The sequence below is a fragment of the Lactuca sativa genome, chromosome 5 (genome assembly GCF_002870075.4).
Source record: "Lactuca sativa cultivar Salinas chromosome 5, Lsat_Salinas_v11, whole genome shotgun sequence".
Taxonomy (NCBI): Eukaryota; Viridiplantae; Streptophyta; class Magnoliopsida; order Asterales; family Asteraceae; genus Lactuca; species Lactuca sativa.
The window spans coordinates 222,512,178-222,527,494 of record NC_056627.2 but is presented as its reverse complement, the minus strand read 5'-3'; the positions used below and the strand labels follow the sequence as shown (position 1 = coordinate 222,527,494).

Genomic DNA, 15,317 nt, shown 5'->3' with positions numbered 1-15,317 from the left:
TAGGTGTGTGTGGCTTTATGTTGTAGGTTACATACATAATTGTATACGTTAGCTTTTGTGTTTCATTTATTGTTACCTTGGTGTTGGTATTAGTAGTTATTGTTATAAACTGTAGCGGAGTAAGTAAAGGACAGTCCAGTAGGACTGATATTGTATTTATTTATATATTGATATTGGACATGGTTTCCCTGCGAAAAAACATAAGAACAACGCAAATATAACGTCAACATTTACTTGTCGGTAGCATCATTCATTGTACGTTTATAATTGCAAACCTTTTATGGACTGATCCAAGCATAAAAAAGATGTTGTCCTCCATGGATTGATCTTCGACTCTAGCGTCTTGAAGGATAGTCTTGAGGATTTTCGAAGTGGGGCTGTCAGTTTCTATGGTGATGGTGATATGAGAGCTTTCTTCCATGGTAAATCCTTCTTGTAGTCTCGTTTGAGTTGCTTCCCTAAGATCTCCTATTTGTCGAAGGTAGGCAATGAGAGCGACACAATAGAAAGAAAAGACAGAGGAAAAAGAAAAACCCAACAAAGAGCAGCATAACTTATGAGAAGAAGAACCACGTAACAGATAAACACATCAAAAAAAAAAGGAACAATACAAACCTCGAGAAGAAGGCGCTAAAGAAAGGAGAAAGAAGAATTTGGAAGAAAGAGGAAGGTCTGACCTCGAAGTGGACGTTGGCTTAATAGCAGACACACGTGAATTAAAGGAATATTTTGTATTATTTTAATGGAGGAATATACCCCAGTTATGTGGAAAAAGATGTTAAGGGGTAGAGTGAAAAATCCACCCAAAACCATGGCAATTTAGTGAAATTGGAATTCAACGGTGGCCAAATCGAAAACCAGAAAAAAGTTAGGCCCCGTTTGATAGTTTCTGAATGAAAAAGTGTTGATTGAGAAATGTCTGTCTGAGTAAAAAATCATGTTGTTTGATTGAAAATCTGACTGAATGTGCTGACTGGTGCAAAATGACCATTTTACCCCGATGCTCTACGCGTTTCTATGCAATATGATGATAATAATAACAATAATAACAACAACAATTACAATAATAATAATAATCATAATGATAATAATGTATACAAAAGCTTCTAGCATAATAAACATTAAATATATCATTTTAGAGATAAAACACAAAAAGCTCTTTAGCTTGTTGGTAAACACCATTATTTCTACAAAGGAGACCCAAATTCTATTCCTGTAACCTTCATTAGCTGTTAATTTTTATCAAAACCAAAGGTACTATTGGAAAGCCTTGCTTTCTTTCTGAATCAGCCATCTCCCAACTTGTTTCTCGGTCAAACCTTGCTTTCCGAGTCAACTGGATGAGAACTAATATGTATATAATACATCTTATATGATAAATAAATGTGTTTAAACACGAATAAAACAATCTAATTAATCAGTTAATTAAACTAATATGTTATTTTAAAAAATAATAATTTTGTATGTTAGTTTTATGTATTTATACACATTTTTTTTAAACTATTTAAGAAAATAGTAATTAAAAATGATTAGATTTCATTTTTCTCTATAAATTACATATACAGTTAATTTAACGCTATTCGCAATACTTGACCCGGACTACTATCCTAACCTGGATCCAACACTGTTAAAATGAACCAATCAAAGCGTCTTATTTATCATCACACAGATTATAATCCTGCGGCTATCTATGCCTCCTATTTAATCTAATCCAACGGACGAATACATACTTCCTTTCAAACTCAAACCCCAATATTCTATAAATCCTCAAATCCATTTTAAGCGCAAACACAAACAAAAATCAAGTTCATTTCTAACGAAAGAAAAGTAGAGAGAAAACATGTCAGGAAGAGGAAAAGGAGGCAAGGGATTGGGAAAGGGTGGAGCCAAACGTCATCGTAAGGTTCTCCGGGACAACATCCAAGGCATCACCAAGCCGGCGATTCGCCGTCTGGCCAGACGAGGAGGTGTCAAGCGTATCAGTGGGTTAATCTACGAGGAGACCCGTGGAGTTTTGAAGATCTTTCTTGAGAACGTCATCCGTGACGCCGTCACATACACCGAACATGCTCGCCGGAAAACAGTCACCGCCATGGATGTTGTTTATGCTTTGAAGCGCCAAGGCCGTACTCTCTACGGATTTGGCGGTTAAGAGAATTTTACGTTTCTACTTTCCAGGGTTCTTGTTTGGCATCGAGGTTTTCATTGATTTGTTATCTGTAATCGGATGTGGTATTACCTGTAATTGAAGCTATTAATACAATATCATTTATCCAATATTCCAATTCATCTTTTCTGTATGATTATATGCTTATGCAATACATGACATTTGTCTTTGATACCTCTAATTCAGTGACTAGAATCTGTATTTTATTTAGGGTTTACATACGCTTCAGTAAAACTGTTAGAATCAACTGACCAGAGTGTTAGTATTTTGCAGAATGTATGTACATTGAAATTGTTATCCGGGTCACACATTTTATTTGATAACTTGAAAGGGTGTGAACCTTTTGTTGGACATCATTATGTCAAGTTGTTAACTTGATGATTGGGTCGTTCAATCTATTTACAAATTCAGCAAGGTAATTTGTTATTGATTTAGGTTTGCAAGATTGCTGTAGAATATTAACTATAATTTATATTCCGTTGTGCTTTGTGGAAGCATTAACCATTAATTTTCTTTTGAACACGTCAAAATTATATTAAAAAAAAAGGATAAAGCAAAACAATATGATCTGCTGTAGTGCTGTGTTGTTACTGTATACAAGAGAAAAAGAATAAAGCAAAACAATATGATCTGCTGTGATACAAATAAATAGCTAAAACTACCTTAAAACGGTTAGAACTTCTATCTACTAATCAAGTTAGTGTCATTCATGGCTTTTCACTAAATCAAACACAAAAAAACTAAAATATCCCAAAGACTATCACATGATTTTGACTTGGTTTGGATTAATACTAACATTCTCCCTCTTAATCTAAACTGTTCTACCAAACTTTTTTATTTTTGTCATAGAATTAGGCACTCAGTCTCTTGAGAACCTCTTTCTCAAGCAAACCAACGGTCCCGTTTGTCTCCTTCGGTCTTCTTGCCATTTATAAGTTTTTCCGGAGACGGTCTGTGCTGCAACTTTTTGCTTTCTCTCTTGGTTGCTCGGGTCTTGCTTCATTTCGTTCTTTCTCATTCAAAGGTGATCGCTCTTTGATGCTTGCTTCTTCTTTCTTGCATGCTAACATATGACAAGTTTCTGTTGCTTCTTTCTTCTAATCACCAAACGTGATCACCCTTGCTGCTTGTTTTTTCCTCTCGACCTGCTTGCTTGTTTTCTTCCGCGACTGCCGTCTGCTGCCATCTATGGGATCGAACCATCACAACCGGACCTTCATCTGTCAATAGGGATGTCAAAAAGTCTCGTGGGACCACGTTCCCGTGGGAACCTCGTCCCGTTTGGGGGGATTTTAAAAAAAAAAATCAGGGGCGGGGGCAAAGTTAACCCTCGTTTTAATTTCGGGGGCGGGGGCGGGGTGGGCAATCCCGTCGCGAAACCCCCATGGGGATCCCGTTAATAAATTACACATATATTTACATATATTAATTATATAAATATAATAAAAAATAACATTATTTTGAGCTTCCAAAATTCATCAAAAAACATGTTTTTAAGTTGTTAGTATAATGTTTTTAAAATACCATAACTTTTTTATTTTTAATATGTAAAATTATGCTATAAATTATTATTTGTTACCTAAAAATATCTTCTTTTAGCCCAAAAAAAGTCAACCTAAAACCAATCGGAGGCGGGGGAACGGGGGCGGGGGTAATAAAGGGGATTCGGGGGAAGTGGCGGGGGTTGGAAGGCTAAACATTTCGGGGGGGGGGGGGGGGGGTGGGGATGGGTGAACGGAGAAATTTCGGGAGCGAGGGCGGGGGATGCACTCCCCGTCCCGTTTGCCCCCGTTGACATCCCTATCTGTCAACACAACTATGAGCCATTAACGCCACATGAGAACCGAAAGTTGTTGTTAGAGATCATATAGAGCGCTAAGGATCTTGGTGATCCCAGCGGTTCAGAGTGTCTTCGAGGTTTTATCTTCTTGGATCGGGTAATACTCCAGTTAGGGACTGGAGGTGGATCCGAATGGGTATTAGTCAGTTTTGGGAAGGTTTGGGATTAGAATATCTTGTCATTCAGGTTCTGGGAACCGGGTTAGATCTTTATCATGATCGCCTATGGCATTTGGATAGAGTTGAGATGGTCCTGCTCTATGCAGTAGGCTAAGATACCCGGTGCGGGCCGACTGTAAGTCGTAGGCACGGAGGCTCAAAGGGAGCAGTAGGGTTGAGGCGGTAGGCCAACAAACCCTGAGAATTTTGACTCGATAGTTGAATTGATTAGACATGTTGGAATCCTAAACCGAAGGGGGTGAAATGGGTTAGATATGAGTGTCGTGCTGGTTGGCCGGTAGTGGTAGGTATGTCGATGACGGTTTGAGTTATTGTGATGTGTCTTGGGTTGGTTTCATCTGTGATAGAGCCATAGTGTGTCTAATGTAAGGAGAAGATGGGTCACTAAAGACCATGTAGGATGTAAGGCTGACGTGGGTCATGTAACATTCATTATGTTGGCAAGAGTTGGTGGCAGGGCGTGGAAGCAGGTCCATCCAGTTGGTTTCTTCTCGGGAAGACACTTGGGACTGTCGTTTGTGTGTGTGTTTTGGTTCGGTAATCGGTGAGGTGTCCGATGTTCGGGTTGTGGGGAGACAAGTTGGGACCAAGGAGGTTCGACTTCGCTTGAGAAACATCATATAGTAGCAGGAAGAGTTGAAGTGAGTTTATGACTTGGGATTCATGTGTGGTAGTAGTTTTTGTATCATTATGTTGCTCGTTGATGACAGGAGTGTCGATTAGGCCCTTCGAGTGGCGGAGGAAAGTGGATATCCGTAGGGTCGGAGTGTTTGGCAACTGAAGTGACGACGGTAATGTCGGTCGGTCATCGGGAGCATTCCAGTCATGAGCTGAGGGCCAGGGAGGGCATACCAGACTCATGTTGTGGGCTCAGATGCAATTCAAACCTATGATGAGGACCACGTAAGGGTATTCCAGTCATAGGTTGTGGGCATAGAGATTGTGTTGGTTATGTCTGTTGTAGGAGCGTGTTCGGATTGGATGTATTGTTGAAGATTCGGGGGAGTTGCACTCGGTTGTGACGAATCAGGGAATGGTACATGAGACGCAAGGATAGATCCTTGGATCTCAAGTATGAGTAGACCCGAGTTATGTTCATAGAGGTATTCCAATCTAGGGTATTCCATCCTACGAATGACCGGACCCTATGATTGATTGGACCTGATATTTTGGTATTCCAACCCGAGGGTTAACTGGGCCAAACATGTGTTAGATGCGAGGGTATTCCATCCTATGGATGACTGGACCCGTCGTAGATATGTCTGGCATTCCAGCCCGAGGTTGATTAAGTCATGCATGCAAATAAAGTTGGCAACTTTACATGGTAAACCACCTCAAGGATGTTAGATCTAAGTTTTGGAGTGGGTCTTAATCGATTAAGATATGGAAAATGCAAGTCGACCAAATAGAGAAGTACATTGGGCATACAAGCAGGTACACTTAGCATATAAGCCCTAAAGCAAGTACGTTGCGCGTACGTGCTGAGTACGCCCCGCGTACTCAGTCAGTTGGGCTTTGGACATTTGGATCTTCGGTTTGGACCATGTGTAACACCCCGATTCTCGAATACCAATTTATGGTTATGAATTCTCATGAATTCAAGATCTAAGGGAGACTCGTACTATGGCTTGGGAGCATTCCAGCTATGAGCTGATGGAGACTCGTACTGTGGGCACGATGGCAATCCATATGTGAGTTGTGGGCTCGGAAGGCAATCGAGACTCACAATGTGGGCCCAGGGGTAATCCAGTCTGTAAAATTGTGGACCCAGTACATGCTGATTATTTGTATATGTGTTACAATATGTTGGCATTCCAACTCGATCGTTGAGGGCCAGGGGTATTCCAACCCGATGGTTGATTGGACCCATAGTATGTTGTTCATTACTGTATGTGTATGGTTGTGTGTATAGGTGTTTTGGGGGTAACTCACTAAGCTTTCGGGCTTACAGTTTCAGTTTATTGTTTCAGGTTCAGCGAATGGCCGCGGGTAGGCGAAGGCGTGACCGTACACTTCCTCGATTGACGATTATGATTTCTGGGAACTCTGATGTATAAACTATTTTGAAAACAAATTGTAATAATTGAATGGTTTCAAATGATTTAAAAAGTTTAAAATTTGCTCAAATTTTATGGTGTTACATTAGTCCTTGGGGTTAGTACGCTGGGCGTACCACATGGTACGCTTAGCGTACTAAGTGGGATTGATCGTGGGACCGAGGCCTCGTACGTTGAGCGTACAAGATTACGTTGGGCGTGCGAGGTTTTAATGAAACCCTAATTTTAGGGTGTTACACCCTATATAAACTTCTTAAGTCATTAGGGCTGACCTCTTTACCAACCTCCATACCTCCTAAACCCTAGATTTCGACTCTTATCCATCATTTTGTGTCTTTGAGCTCTTGAGAAGAAGTTGGTGCTTATTTTCCTTATTTTGAAGGGATAGAAGAAGATTGAAGGTGCATTGCTTAGTGTGAAGCTTATAGATCTAGAATCATCACTCCTTTTGCAAGTCTACTGAGGTATAAAGTTCATACCTTAGCTACTATTTGTTTATATCTCTTCATGTTATGGTTATATGCTTCTTTGTCCCTTTTTGGTTGGTCTTGATGGGTTAAGTTCGTTTTAGAAGCTAAATCTTGTAGATTTGGATGTTTGAAGAGCTCCTTAAGCTTAAAGGTGCAAACTTTATGGTGTTTATGGTCTCTTGCATGCATTAAGTCATTTATTAAGTCCTTTTGAGCTTTAAGAGCTTCATTAAGCCATGCATGCAAGTAAAGTTGGCAACTTTACATGGTAAACCACCTCAAGGATGTCATATCTAAGTTTTGGAGTGGGTCTTAATCGATTAAGATATAGAGAGTGCAAGTGGACCAAATAGAGGAGTACGTTGGGCATACAAGCAGGTACACTTAGCGTATAAGCCCTAAAGCAAGTATGTTGTGTGTACATGATGAGTACACCCCGCGTACTCAGTCAGTTGGGCTTTGGACGTTTGGATCTTCGGTTTGGACCATGTGTAATGCCCCAACTCTCGAAAATCAATTTATGGTTATGAATTCTCATGAATTCAATATCTACTCGACGAGTTGGTTGCCTGACTCGTCGAGTAGCAGTGGGTTTGGGCCACATATTTAAGTGACCAACTCGTCGAGTCGGAAGAATGACTCGACGAGTCGGAGTTGGAGGGTGAAACCTTAATTTCCGGGGTTTGGCACCCTATTTAAGGGATCATTAGCCTCCCTTAGTTCCTTTGCAGACTCATGAGAGTCCAGAAACCCTAATTCGTGTGTGTGCTCCATATTAGTGTAAATTTCAAGGTTGGAAAGAAGACCTTGATGCAAGAAGCTTGAAGATCAACAAGTTGGAAGCAAGAATGTTTGTGGGTATGAAGTCTATCTCATCTAGCTTCATTTGAGGTATCAATTCATGATCTTGGCCTCATTCCTTTCTAGACCTCTTTGGATGAAGTTAGGGCTTCTTGGCTTGGTTATGAAGCTATTCTTGGGTATGAGCTTAGATCTGAAGTTGTAACTTCAGATCTGAACTCTCTTTGATATATAAGTCCATAAAGCTATCAGCTTTGGCAAGCATGAACCCCTCCTTACGTGTAAAACCCCATTTCAAGCTTGGTTTTGCCATCTTGAGTCATTAGAACCTTTCATGCACGTAAAGTTTGCAACTTTACGTGATAAGCATGCCTTAGAAGCTTGGATCTATAGTATGGAACCTTGGCATGGCTTAAAAAGCATCTGTATGGATGAAGAACTGAAGGGACTCGACGAGTCGCATGGTAGACTCGGCGAGTCATATGAAGATGGTCATGAACTCGATGAGTTGGATGAACAACTCGGCAAGTTTGATGAAGATTGCCATGCACTCGACGAGTGGCATGGTGACTCGGCGAGTTGGCAAGTTATGCAAGGAACTCAGCGAGTAGCTGAGGGTACTCGACGAGTTGAGGTCAACATGGACTGTTGACCTTGACAGTTGGCTTTGACCTCGAACCAAGGGTTGACCAATTTGACTTTTGAGAGTAATTGGTAAGCGGATATTTATGAATTGGATCATTGATGGTTATAGGTGTTGGAGTTTGGGGCGGTATTTCGGGAGCATGATTTCGTGGTTCCGTCCAGCATTGCAAGGTGAGTTATCCTTATTATACTCAAGGGTCTAAGGCACCAAGGCCGGCCCTTTGCTTTGTTATTTGAGATAGTTACTATTGTGATATGTTAGCTCGACACCTTGGTAGATAGGATGGTGATATGCTAGTATGATCTGTTAGATCGGTATCCTGGTAGATCTGATGTGGTTATGCTTAGTGACCTATAGCTGGTCTGACTGTCTGCATGCTAGTTGTTATGCCAGTTAGGTAGATCTGTAGGACTACTTGTAGTATGATGTGATTAACTGTATGCGTATTAGTTGTGTTATATGTCGACATATTATGTGGGATGGGTTTAGGTGAAACTGCTCCGTGCGGTAACCAACAAATCCGAGAGCATTCCAGATACGAGCTAAGGGAGACTCGTACTATGGGCTCGGGTGCATTCCAGATATGAGCTGAGGAAGACTCGTATTATGGACACGATGGCAATCCAGATGTGAGTTGTGGGCCCGGAAGGCAATCCAAACTCACATTGCGGGCCCAGAGGTAATCCAGTCTGTAAAATTATGGACCTAGTACATGCTGATTATTTGTATATGTGTTACGGTCTGTTGGCATTCCAAGCCGATGATAGAGGGCCAGGGGTATTCCAACCCGATGGTTGACTGGACCATAGTATGTTGTTCGTTGTTGTATGTATATGGTTATGTGTATGGGTATTTTGGGGGTAACTCATAAGCTTCCGGGCTTACAGTTTCAACTTATTGTTTCAGGTTCAACGGATGGCCGCGGGCAGGCGAAGGTGTGACCATACACTTCCTCAATTGACGAATATGATTTGTGGGAACTCTGATGTATAAACTATTTTGAAAACAAATTGTAATAATTGAATGGTTTCAAATGATTTAAAAAGTTTTAAATTTGCTCGAATTTTATGGTGTTACACCATGTTTGGGCTTAGATGATTAGGGCCTTGTTGGTCCATCAGGTTTTTGGGTTGATGCTTATGCTAGGTTCGCTTGGTGAAGGTCCACAAAGGTATTTGGGCGCAATTTGGAAAATTGGTCCATGAGTGAGCATGTTTGGTTTTGAGCACTATAACACTTCCTAAGTGCACATGCAACCCTAAATGCTTTGGATACAAAGCATTCACCCTAGCTAGCATACAATTGATGCTATATAATCAAAACATAGTTAGGATACATACCTCTTGAGTAAGGTAGAGTTCTTGACCTTTGGAAACTTGATCACCTCAAGTGTGATGCCTCTAATGTTTCACAAACACCAATATGCAAGAGGAGGTTCTAAGAGAATAAGTTACTTGACTCTTTTGAAGGTGCAACCGATTTTGGTGCATGTAGGGGGCTATTTATAGTTGTGGCAAGTGCTAGGGTTACACTTTGCAAACCCTAATGATCCATGACTTTCCACATTCCTATGATTAATGGTTTTAACCTCCATGGACTATCCATGGGTTATATTATTGGTTTAGCTCACTTACATAATCATGGATCCCTTTGCCCAAACTATAAGTATTATTGATTTGCATAATCAATCCCTCCATATTTAATTAGTCTCTTTTGACCACAAAATTAATTCCAAATTAATTCTTGGACAATACTAATTAAATAACCATATTAATATATTATACTTATAATATATTAATAAATCGTAAATAACCTTATTCTCATAAAACCATCCTATCAAATTTCACTGGTGAAGGCATCCCAAAAGGACCATGCTACTATCGGGCAAGTACATATGAGTTATAGTTATGGGCTTAGACACCAAATCCAACAATCTCCCACTTGGATAAGTCTAATAACTATAGCAGCCTATGTAACTTCAGGATCCGACTTAGCAATCTTAAGATTCCAAAAGCCGTTGTCAACTCTGACCCAATCAGTGAAGTATCCTTTAGATAAGGGATCATATACTCCTCTATTTTCAAGATATCAGCTGGACAAATACATGGAACAATGTCATACTTATTGTCCAATAGTTTGTTTCTCGATTTCCTATTTGTTTGACATAAAACATAATTTAACTAATCAGTTTAGTTCTGACCAGGCCCGACACATAAGTCAAAAAAAATCATCGAGGGGCCCAAGTTATCGCATTTAATCCTATTAGGATAAAAGGAACATATAAACTCCGACATTATATGTTTGTACTAACTACTCATTAAATCATGCACAATGACACGTTTTATAACATCAAGTTACTGATGCGTTTTTGTGCCATCAATGCATGACTAACTCATTGTAGGGTTTTGAGCATTCTAACACTCCTAAGGTGTACATGCAACCCTAGAAACCTTGGATCTATGTTTTACTATGATACATGCAAAATTGATTTTCCAAGGTTCTTAACCAATCTAGCATACCATGGGGAACTTTTAAACATAAATGCTAGAAGAAGAACATAGCTTTTGTAGTTTGGATTTCTTGAGAACATTTTGAGCATAGCACCTCAAGTGTGATGCCTCAAACGTCTCACACAACACTACAAATCTTAGAATAGACTTGAGAGAAGTTCACTAACACATCAAAATCGGATAGCCCTCTTGTTCTTCAATTAGTAGTCGATTTTGCTTGCCTTGGAGCTTCTTATATAGTTGTGGCACAAGTAAAGTTACACCATGTAAACCCTAATTGTCATGGCTTTTCATATTCCATGATCCATGGGTTTGTAACCTCCATGGATTATCCATGGAGCACCTTATGGGTTTTAGCCCAATCCATACAAATAATGGATCATCAGCCCACTATATAAGAATATATTATTTACACAATCAACCCCATATATTTAATCAGTCTGTTTTTGGTCACTTAATTAATTCCAAATTAATTCTTTGATCAATAATAATTAAATAATATTATTAATATATTAGAACTTATAATATATTAATAATCCTTGACTGTCCTTTCTCTCATTTAGTCTATTAAAGTGTTGCAATGCCATGCAACCCAAATGGACCATGCTAATCGGGTCAAGTACATTCCAGAAATAGTTATGAACTTAGACACCTAATCCAATAGTCTCCCACTTGGATAAGTCTAATAACTATAGCTACAAGAATGACTTCAGGAACCGATCACCAATCGTAGCTCTTTCAAGGTCTCGCGGAACTGAGATGATTATGATACACCATTTAAGATAAGTGATCATATAATCCTTTGTTGTAGATATCATCCGGACAAATACATGGAACAATGTCTTACTTATTGTCCAACAATTTGTTTCTTGATTTCCGATTTGTTTGACATAGAACTTAATTGAACACATCAACTTAGTTATGACCGGGCCCGGTACATGGGTCAACACAAAATCATCGAGGGGCCCAGATATCGCTTCTAATCCAAGAAGGAATAGATAAACTTTGACTCATATGCTTGTTCTACTACTTGTTGAATCATACACAAGGCACGTTTTATAACATCGAGTTAGCAATGCGTTTTTGTACAATCAATGTATAACAAACTCATAGGGAACAAGTAATATCTCTAGATTTGAATACTTATATGATATTACCGTCTCATGATCACTCGAGATCAATTCCATGAAGTAATACCAGTGAGTGTGGTTTGAATCCAATACTCATAACTTATGAGCACTCATGAGTGTTGTAGCAACACTTTGCAATGTCCAACATCTTAAACATCTACAACCAACACATAACAGTCTTGATTCATATCTACTTCCAACATATGACCGACTGTGGAGAATTTGAATAATATGAAATACCATAACATAATTATTCTGGAAGTCAAAACATGCAAAATGAAATGATAGTAAACGATTGACAAAAGATAGCAACACTTTACTCATAAATAAACACTACTTTTATTCATCATCAAATGTCAATTACACTTTACACATTTCAAATATATCTAACTACTGAAACTAATATAATCCTTCAGCCCTATGCGCCTCGCATGCTGGAGATGCTTAACCCTGCCCAGTCCCTTAATGAGGGGATCTGTCGGGTTCTCATATGATGATACCCTCTTTGCCATGAGGAGTCCTTATTCTATTCAATGTCTGATGAAATGATATTTTCTGTCGATGTGTCTGGATCTCCCGTGATCCCTTGGTTCCTTGGCTAAGGCAACTTCGCTTTCACTATCACATAGAATCTCTATAGGCTCCTTTATAGTTGGTACAACTCCAAGGTCTCCAATGAAGTTCTTTATCCATATAGCCTCCTTCGTTGCCTCGCTTGCCGTTATATACTCCGATTCACAAGTTAAACCAGCCACTGTCTCCTGCTTGGAACTTTTCCAATAAATTGCTCCCCCGTTTAAGGTAAACACCCAACCTGCCTGAGAGCGGAAATTATCCCTATCAGTTTGAAAGCTAGCATCACTATACCTTAATACTCTCAAGTCATCACTCCCACCGAGGGTAAGGACCCAATCCTTAGTCCTCCGCAGGTACTTGAGAATGTTCTTTACCGCAATCCAGTGAACCTTGCCAGGATTCCCCTGATATCTGCTGACCATGCTCAATGAAAAGGCCACATCAGGACGAGTACAAGTCATAGCATACATGATCAAGCCTACAACGGAAGCATACGGTACTCGACTCATCCCTGCTATCTCAGCCTCTGTATTCGGACTCTAAGTCTTACTCAGTCTGGCGTTACTCTGGATAGGTAACTCTGCTTTCTTGGAATTCTGCATGCTGAATCTATTTAGCACCTTCTCCAAGTAGGTATTTTGACTAAGTCCAATTAGTCTTTTACTCCTGTCTCTCAAAATCCTTATCCCTAGGATATAGGCAGCTTCTGCAAGGTCCTTCATAGCGAAACACTTCCTAAGCCAGGACTTCACTTCCTGCAAAGTTGGGATGTCATTTCCTATGAGTAGTATGACATCCACATACAATACCAAAAAGTTGACTATACTCCCACTTGTTGGATTAATGTCTAAGTCCATAACTATAATTGGTAAGACTTGACCCGACCCGGCATGGTCCATTTGGGTTGCATGGCATCACACACTTGGATAGACTAAAATGAGAGAAATAACACTTAAGGTTTATTAATATATTATAAGTTCTAATATATTAATAAGATTATATAATTAGTATTGATCAATAATTAATTTAGAATTAATTATGTGATCAAAAGAAGACTAATTAAATATATGGGTTGATTGTGTAAATCATCCATACTTATATAGTGGGCTAATGCTCCATGGATTATCAAGTTGGGCTAAAACCCATTGGATGCTCCATGGATGCTCCATGGTGTATTTGAACCCATGAATCCATGGAAATGGATAGCCATGACAATTAGGGTCTACCCTAATTGTAACACACTATATAATGATCTCTTTCTTGGGAAAATCTGGAGTATGATATGCATAGAGGGCAAGCCGATTCTTGAAGTGTTCTAATTTCTCTCTAAGTTATTCCAAGTGCTTATGGTGTTGTGTGAACCATTTGAGGTGTCACACTTGGGTCACTAGGCACTCAAGCTTCATGAAGACAAGCACCAACAAAAGATATGTTATTCTAACTTGCGTTATTCAAAGTTTTGTATGCTAGAATAGAATAATACCTTGGAAAGTTGATATTTGCATGTATAATAGAGAAAACATAGATCCAAGGTATTTAAGGTTGCATGTACACTTAGTAGTGTTAGATTGCTCAAAACCCAACAGTGGTATAAGAGCCTCGGCTAGTTTTCTTGTTGTACTTGCTTAAACTGCTTAAAATCGACTTTTGGTGTTGTCTGCCCAGCAAACTCGACGAGTCCAAGGCGAAATGCATCCAAATCGCCGAGTTTGTTCATGCACTCGACGAGTTGGACCCCCAGACAGCATATTTTTCGAGTTTTGGTGTTGGAATTGGTCTAGAATCATTACCTTTGACTGTTTTGGACTTATAAAACTTGTTTTGAATGTGGTAATGATTATGTTAAACCAATTTCAATGCTATAATAAAAGTTTCAAGTTTATATGTGTGCATGTTATTCTTGAAAATTGTTGATTATGAATGATCATGCTTATGAGTTTTGCTAGATCATAGGAATTGTGTGCAAATTGTTTGGTGATATAATTCATGATCTTGTTGAAAATTGAATGGAGTTCATAACTTGTCCTCAAGTTTTGAATTTTCAATAATTTTATGTTTCCTTGATTTATGAGTTAGTTTAGATTGATAATGAAAAAATTATGTTTTAGTTGTTTTCAATCCATATTAGTCTAAAAGAAGTTCATAAAATATGTTTTTGTAACTTGTCCTCAAGTTATGTGAAAAGTCATATTTATGAATCTTAAAAACTCATAAAAGTTTTGTAGGTTACATAAAATGTAAGAGTTTTTTCCATTAAATAGTTTAATGACTCCATAACTTGTCCTCAAGTTATGGATGTTGAAGAGACACTTCTTTAAAGTGGTTTTAAAGAATAAGGGGTTACATTAAAATGAAGAGTCTTCATTTTAATGAACCATTAAACTCATAAGTTATGATTTAAAGAGTCTTGAAATAGTTTCAAAACTTGCCCTCAAGTTTTGGAATTTGAAAAGTTACTCCTCATGCATACTTTAATTCCAAATTGAACATTGAAATTTTAAAAAGTTTAAAATTCAACCCTTATACTATTATTATAATTTTAATTATATAGATATGTATAAGAGGAAGTAAATCTTACCGTTAGTAGGCCTCATTCACGAAGCCGGTCTATAAGGGGGGGGGTATAAGGTTACTGCCTATAAAATGACAGTTTAATGGGTGTCCACTCTCACCCACCGCTTCCTTGACTGGTGGAGGGTCGTTAGCCGAACGGGTAGGAATGGACTATAATTCTCCCTTCATTAAAAGAATAATGAAAAATACTAAGTAACTAAACACTTATAAATTCCCAATCTTAGTTACTTAGGAAAATGTGAAAAGGTGCTAGCCCATAAAATTACACTTTGTACCTTACCAAGTCGTTAGTGGAGCGTGTGTGGTTAACCGACACACTAACATGGACTAGTAAGAGTGGCAAAGGGTAACTTGACTTTATTATAGA

General features: G+C 38.9%; 1 protein-coding gene across 1 annotated transcript; it reads left to right on the top strand.

Annotated features, from left to right (window-relative positions):
* The first annotated feature begins 1,788 nt into the window (after positions 1-1,788).
* Positions 1,789-2,277, top strand: LOC111878185 (histone H4). Its single transcript, XM_023874697.3, has one exon. The coding sequence runs from the start codon at positions 1,841-1,843 to the stop codon at positions 2,150-2,152; it is 312 nt and encodes a 103-aa protein (XP_023730465.1). The 5' UTR covers positions 1,789-1,840; the 3' UTR covers positions 2,153-2,277.
* Positions 2,278-15,317: the final 13,040 nt, after the last annotated feature.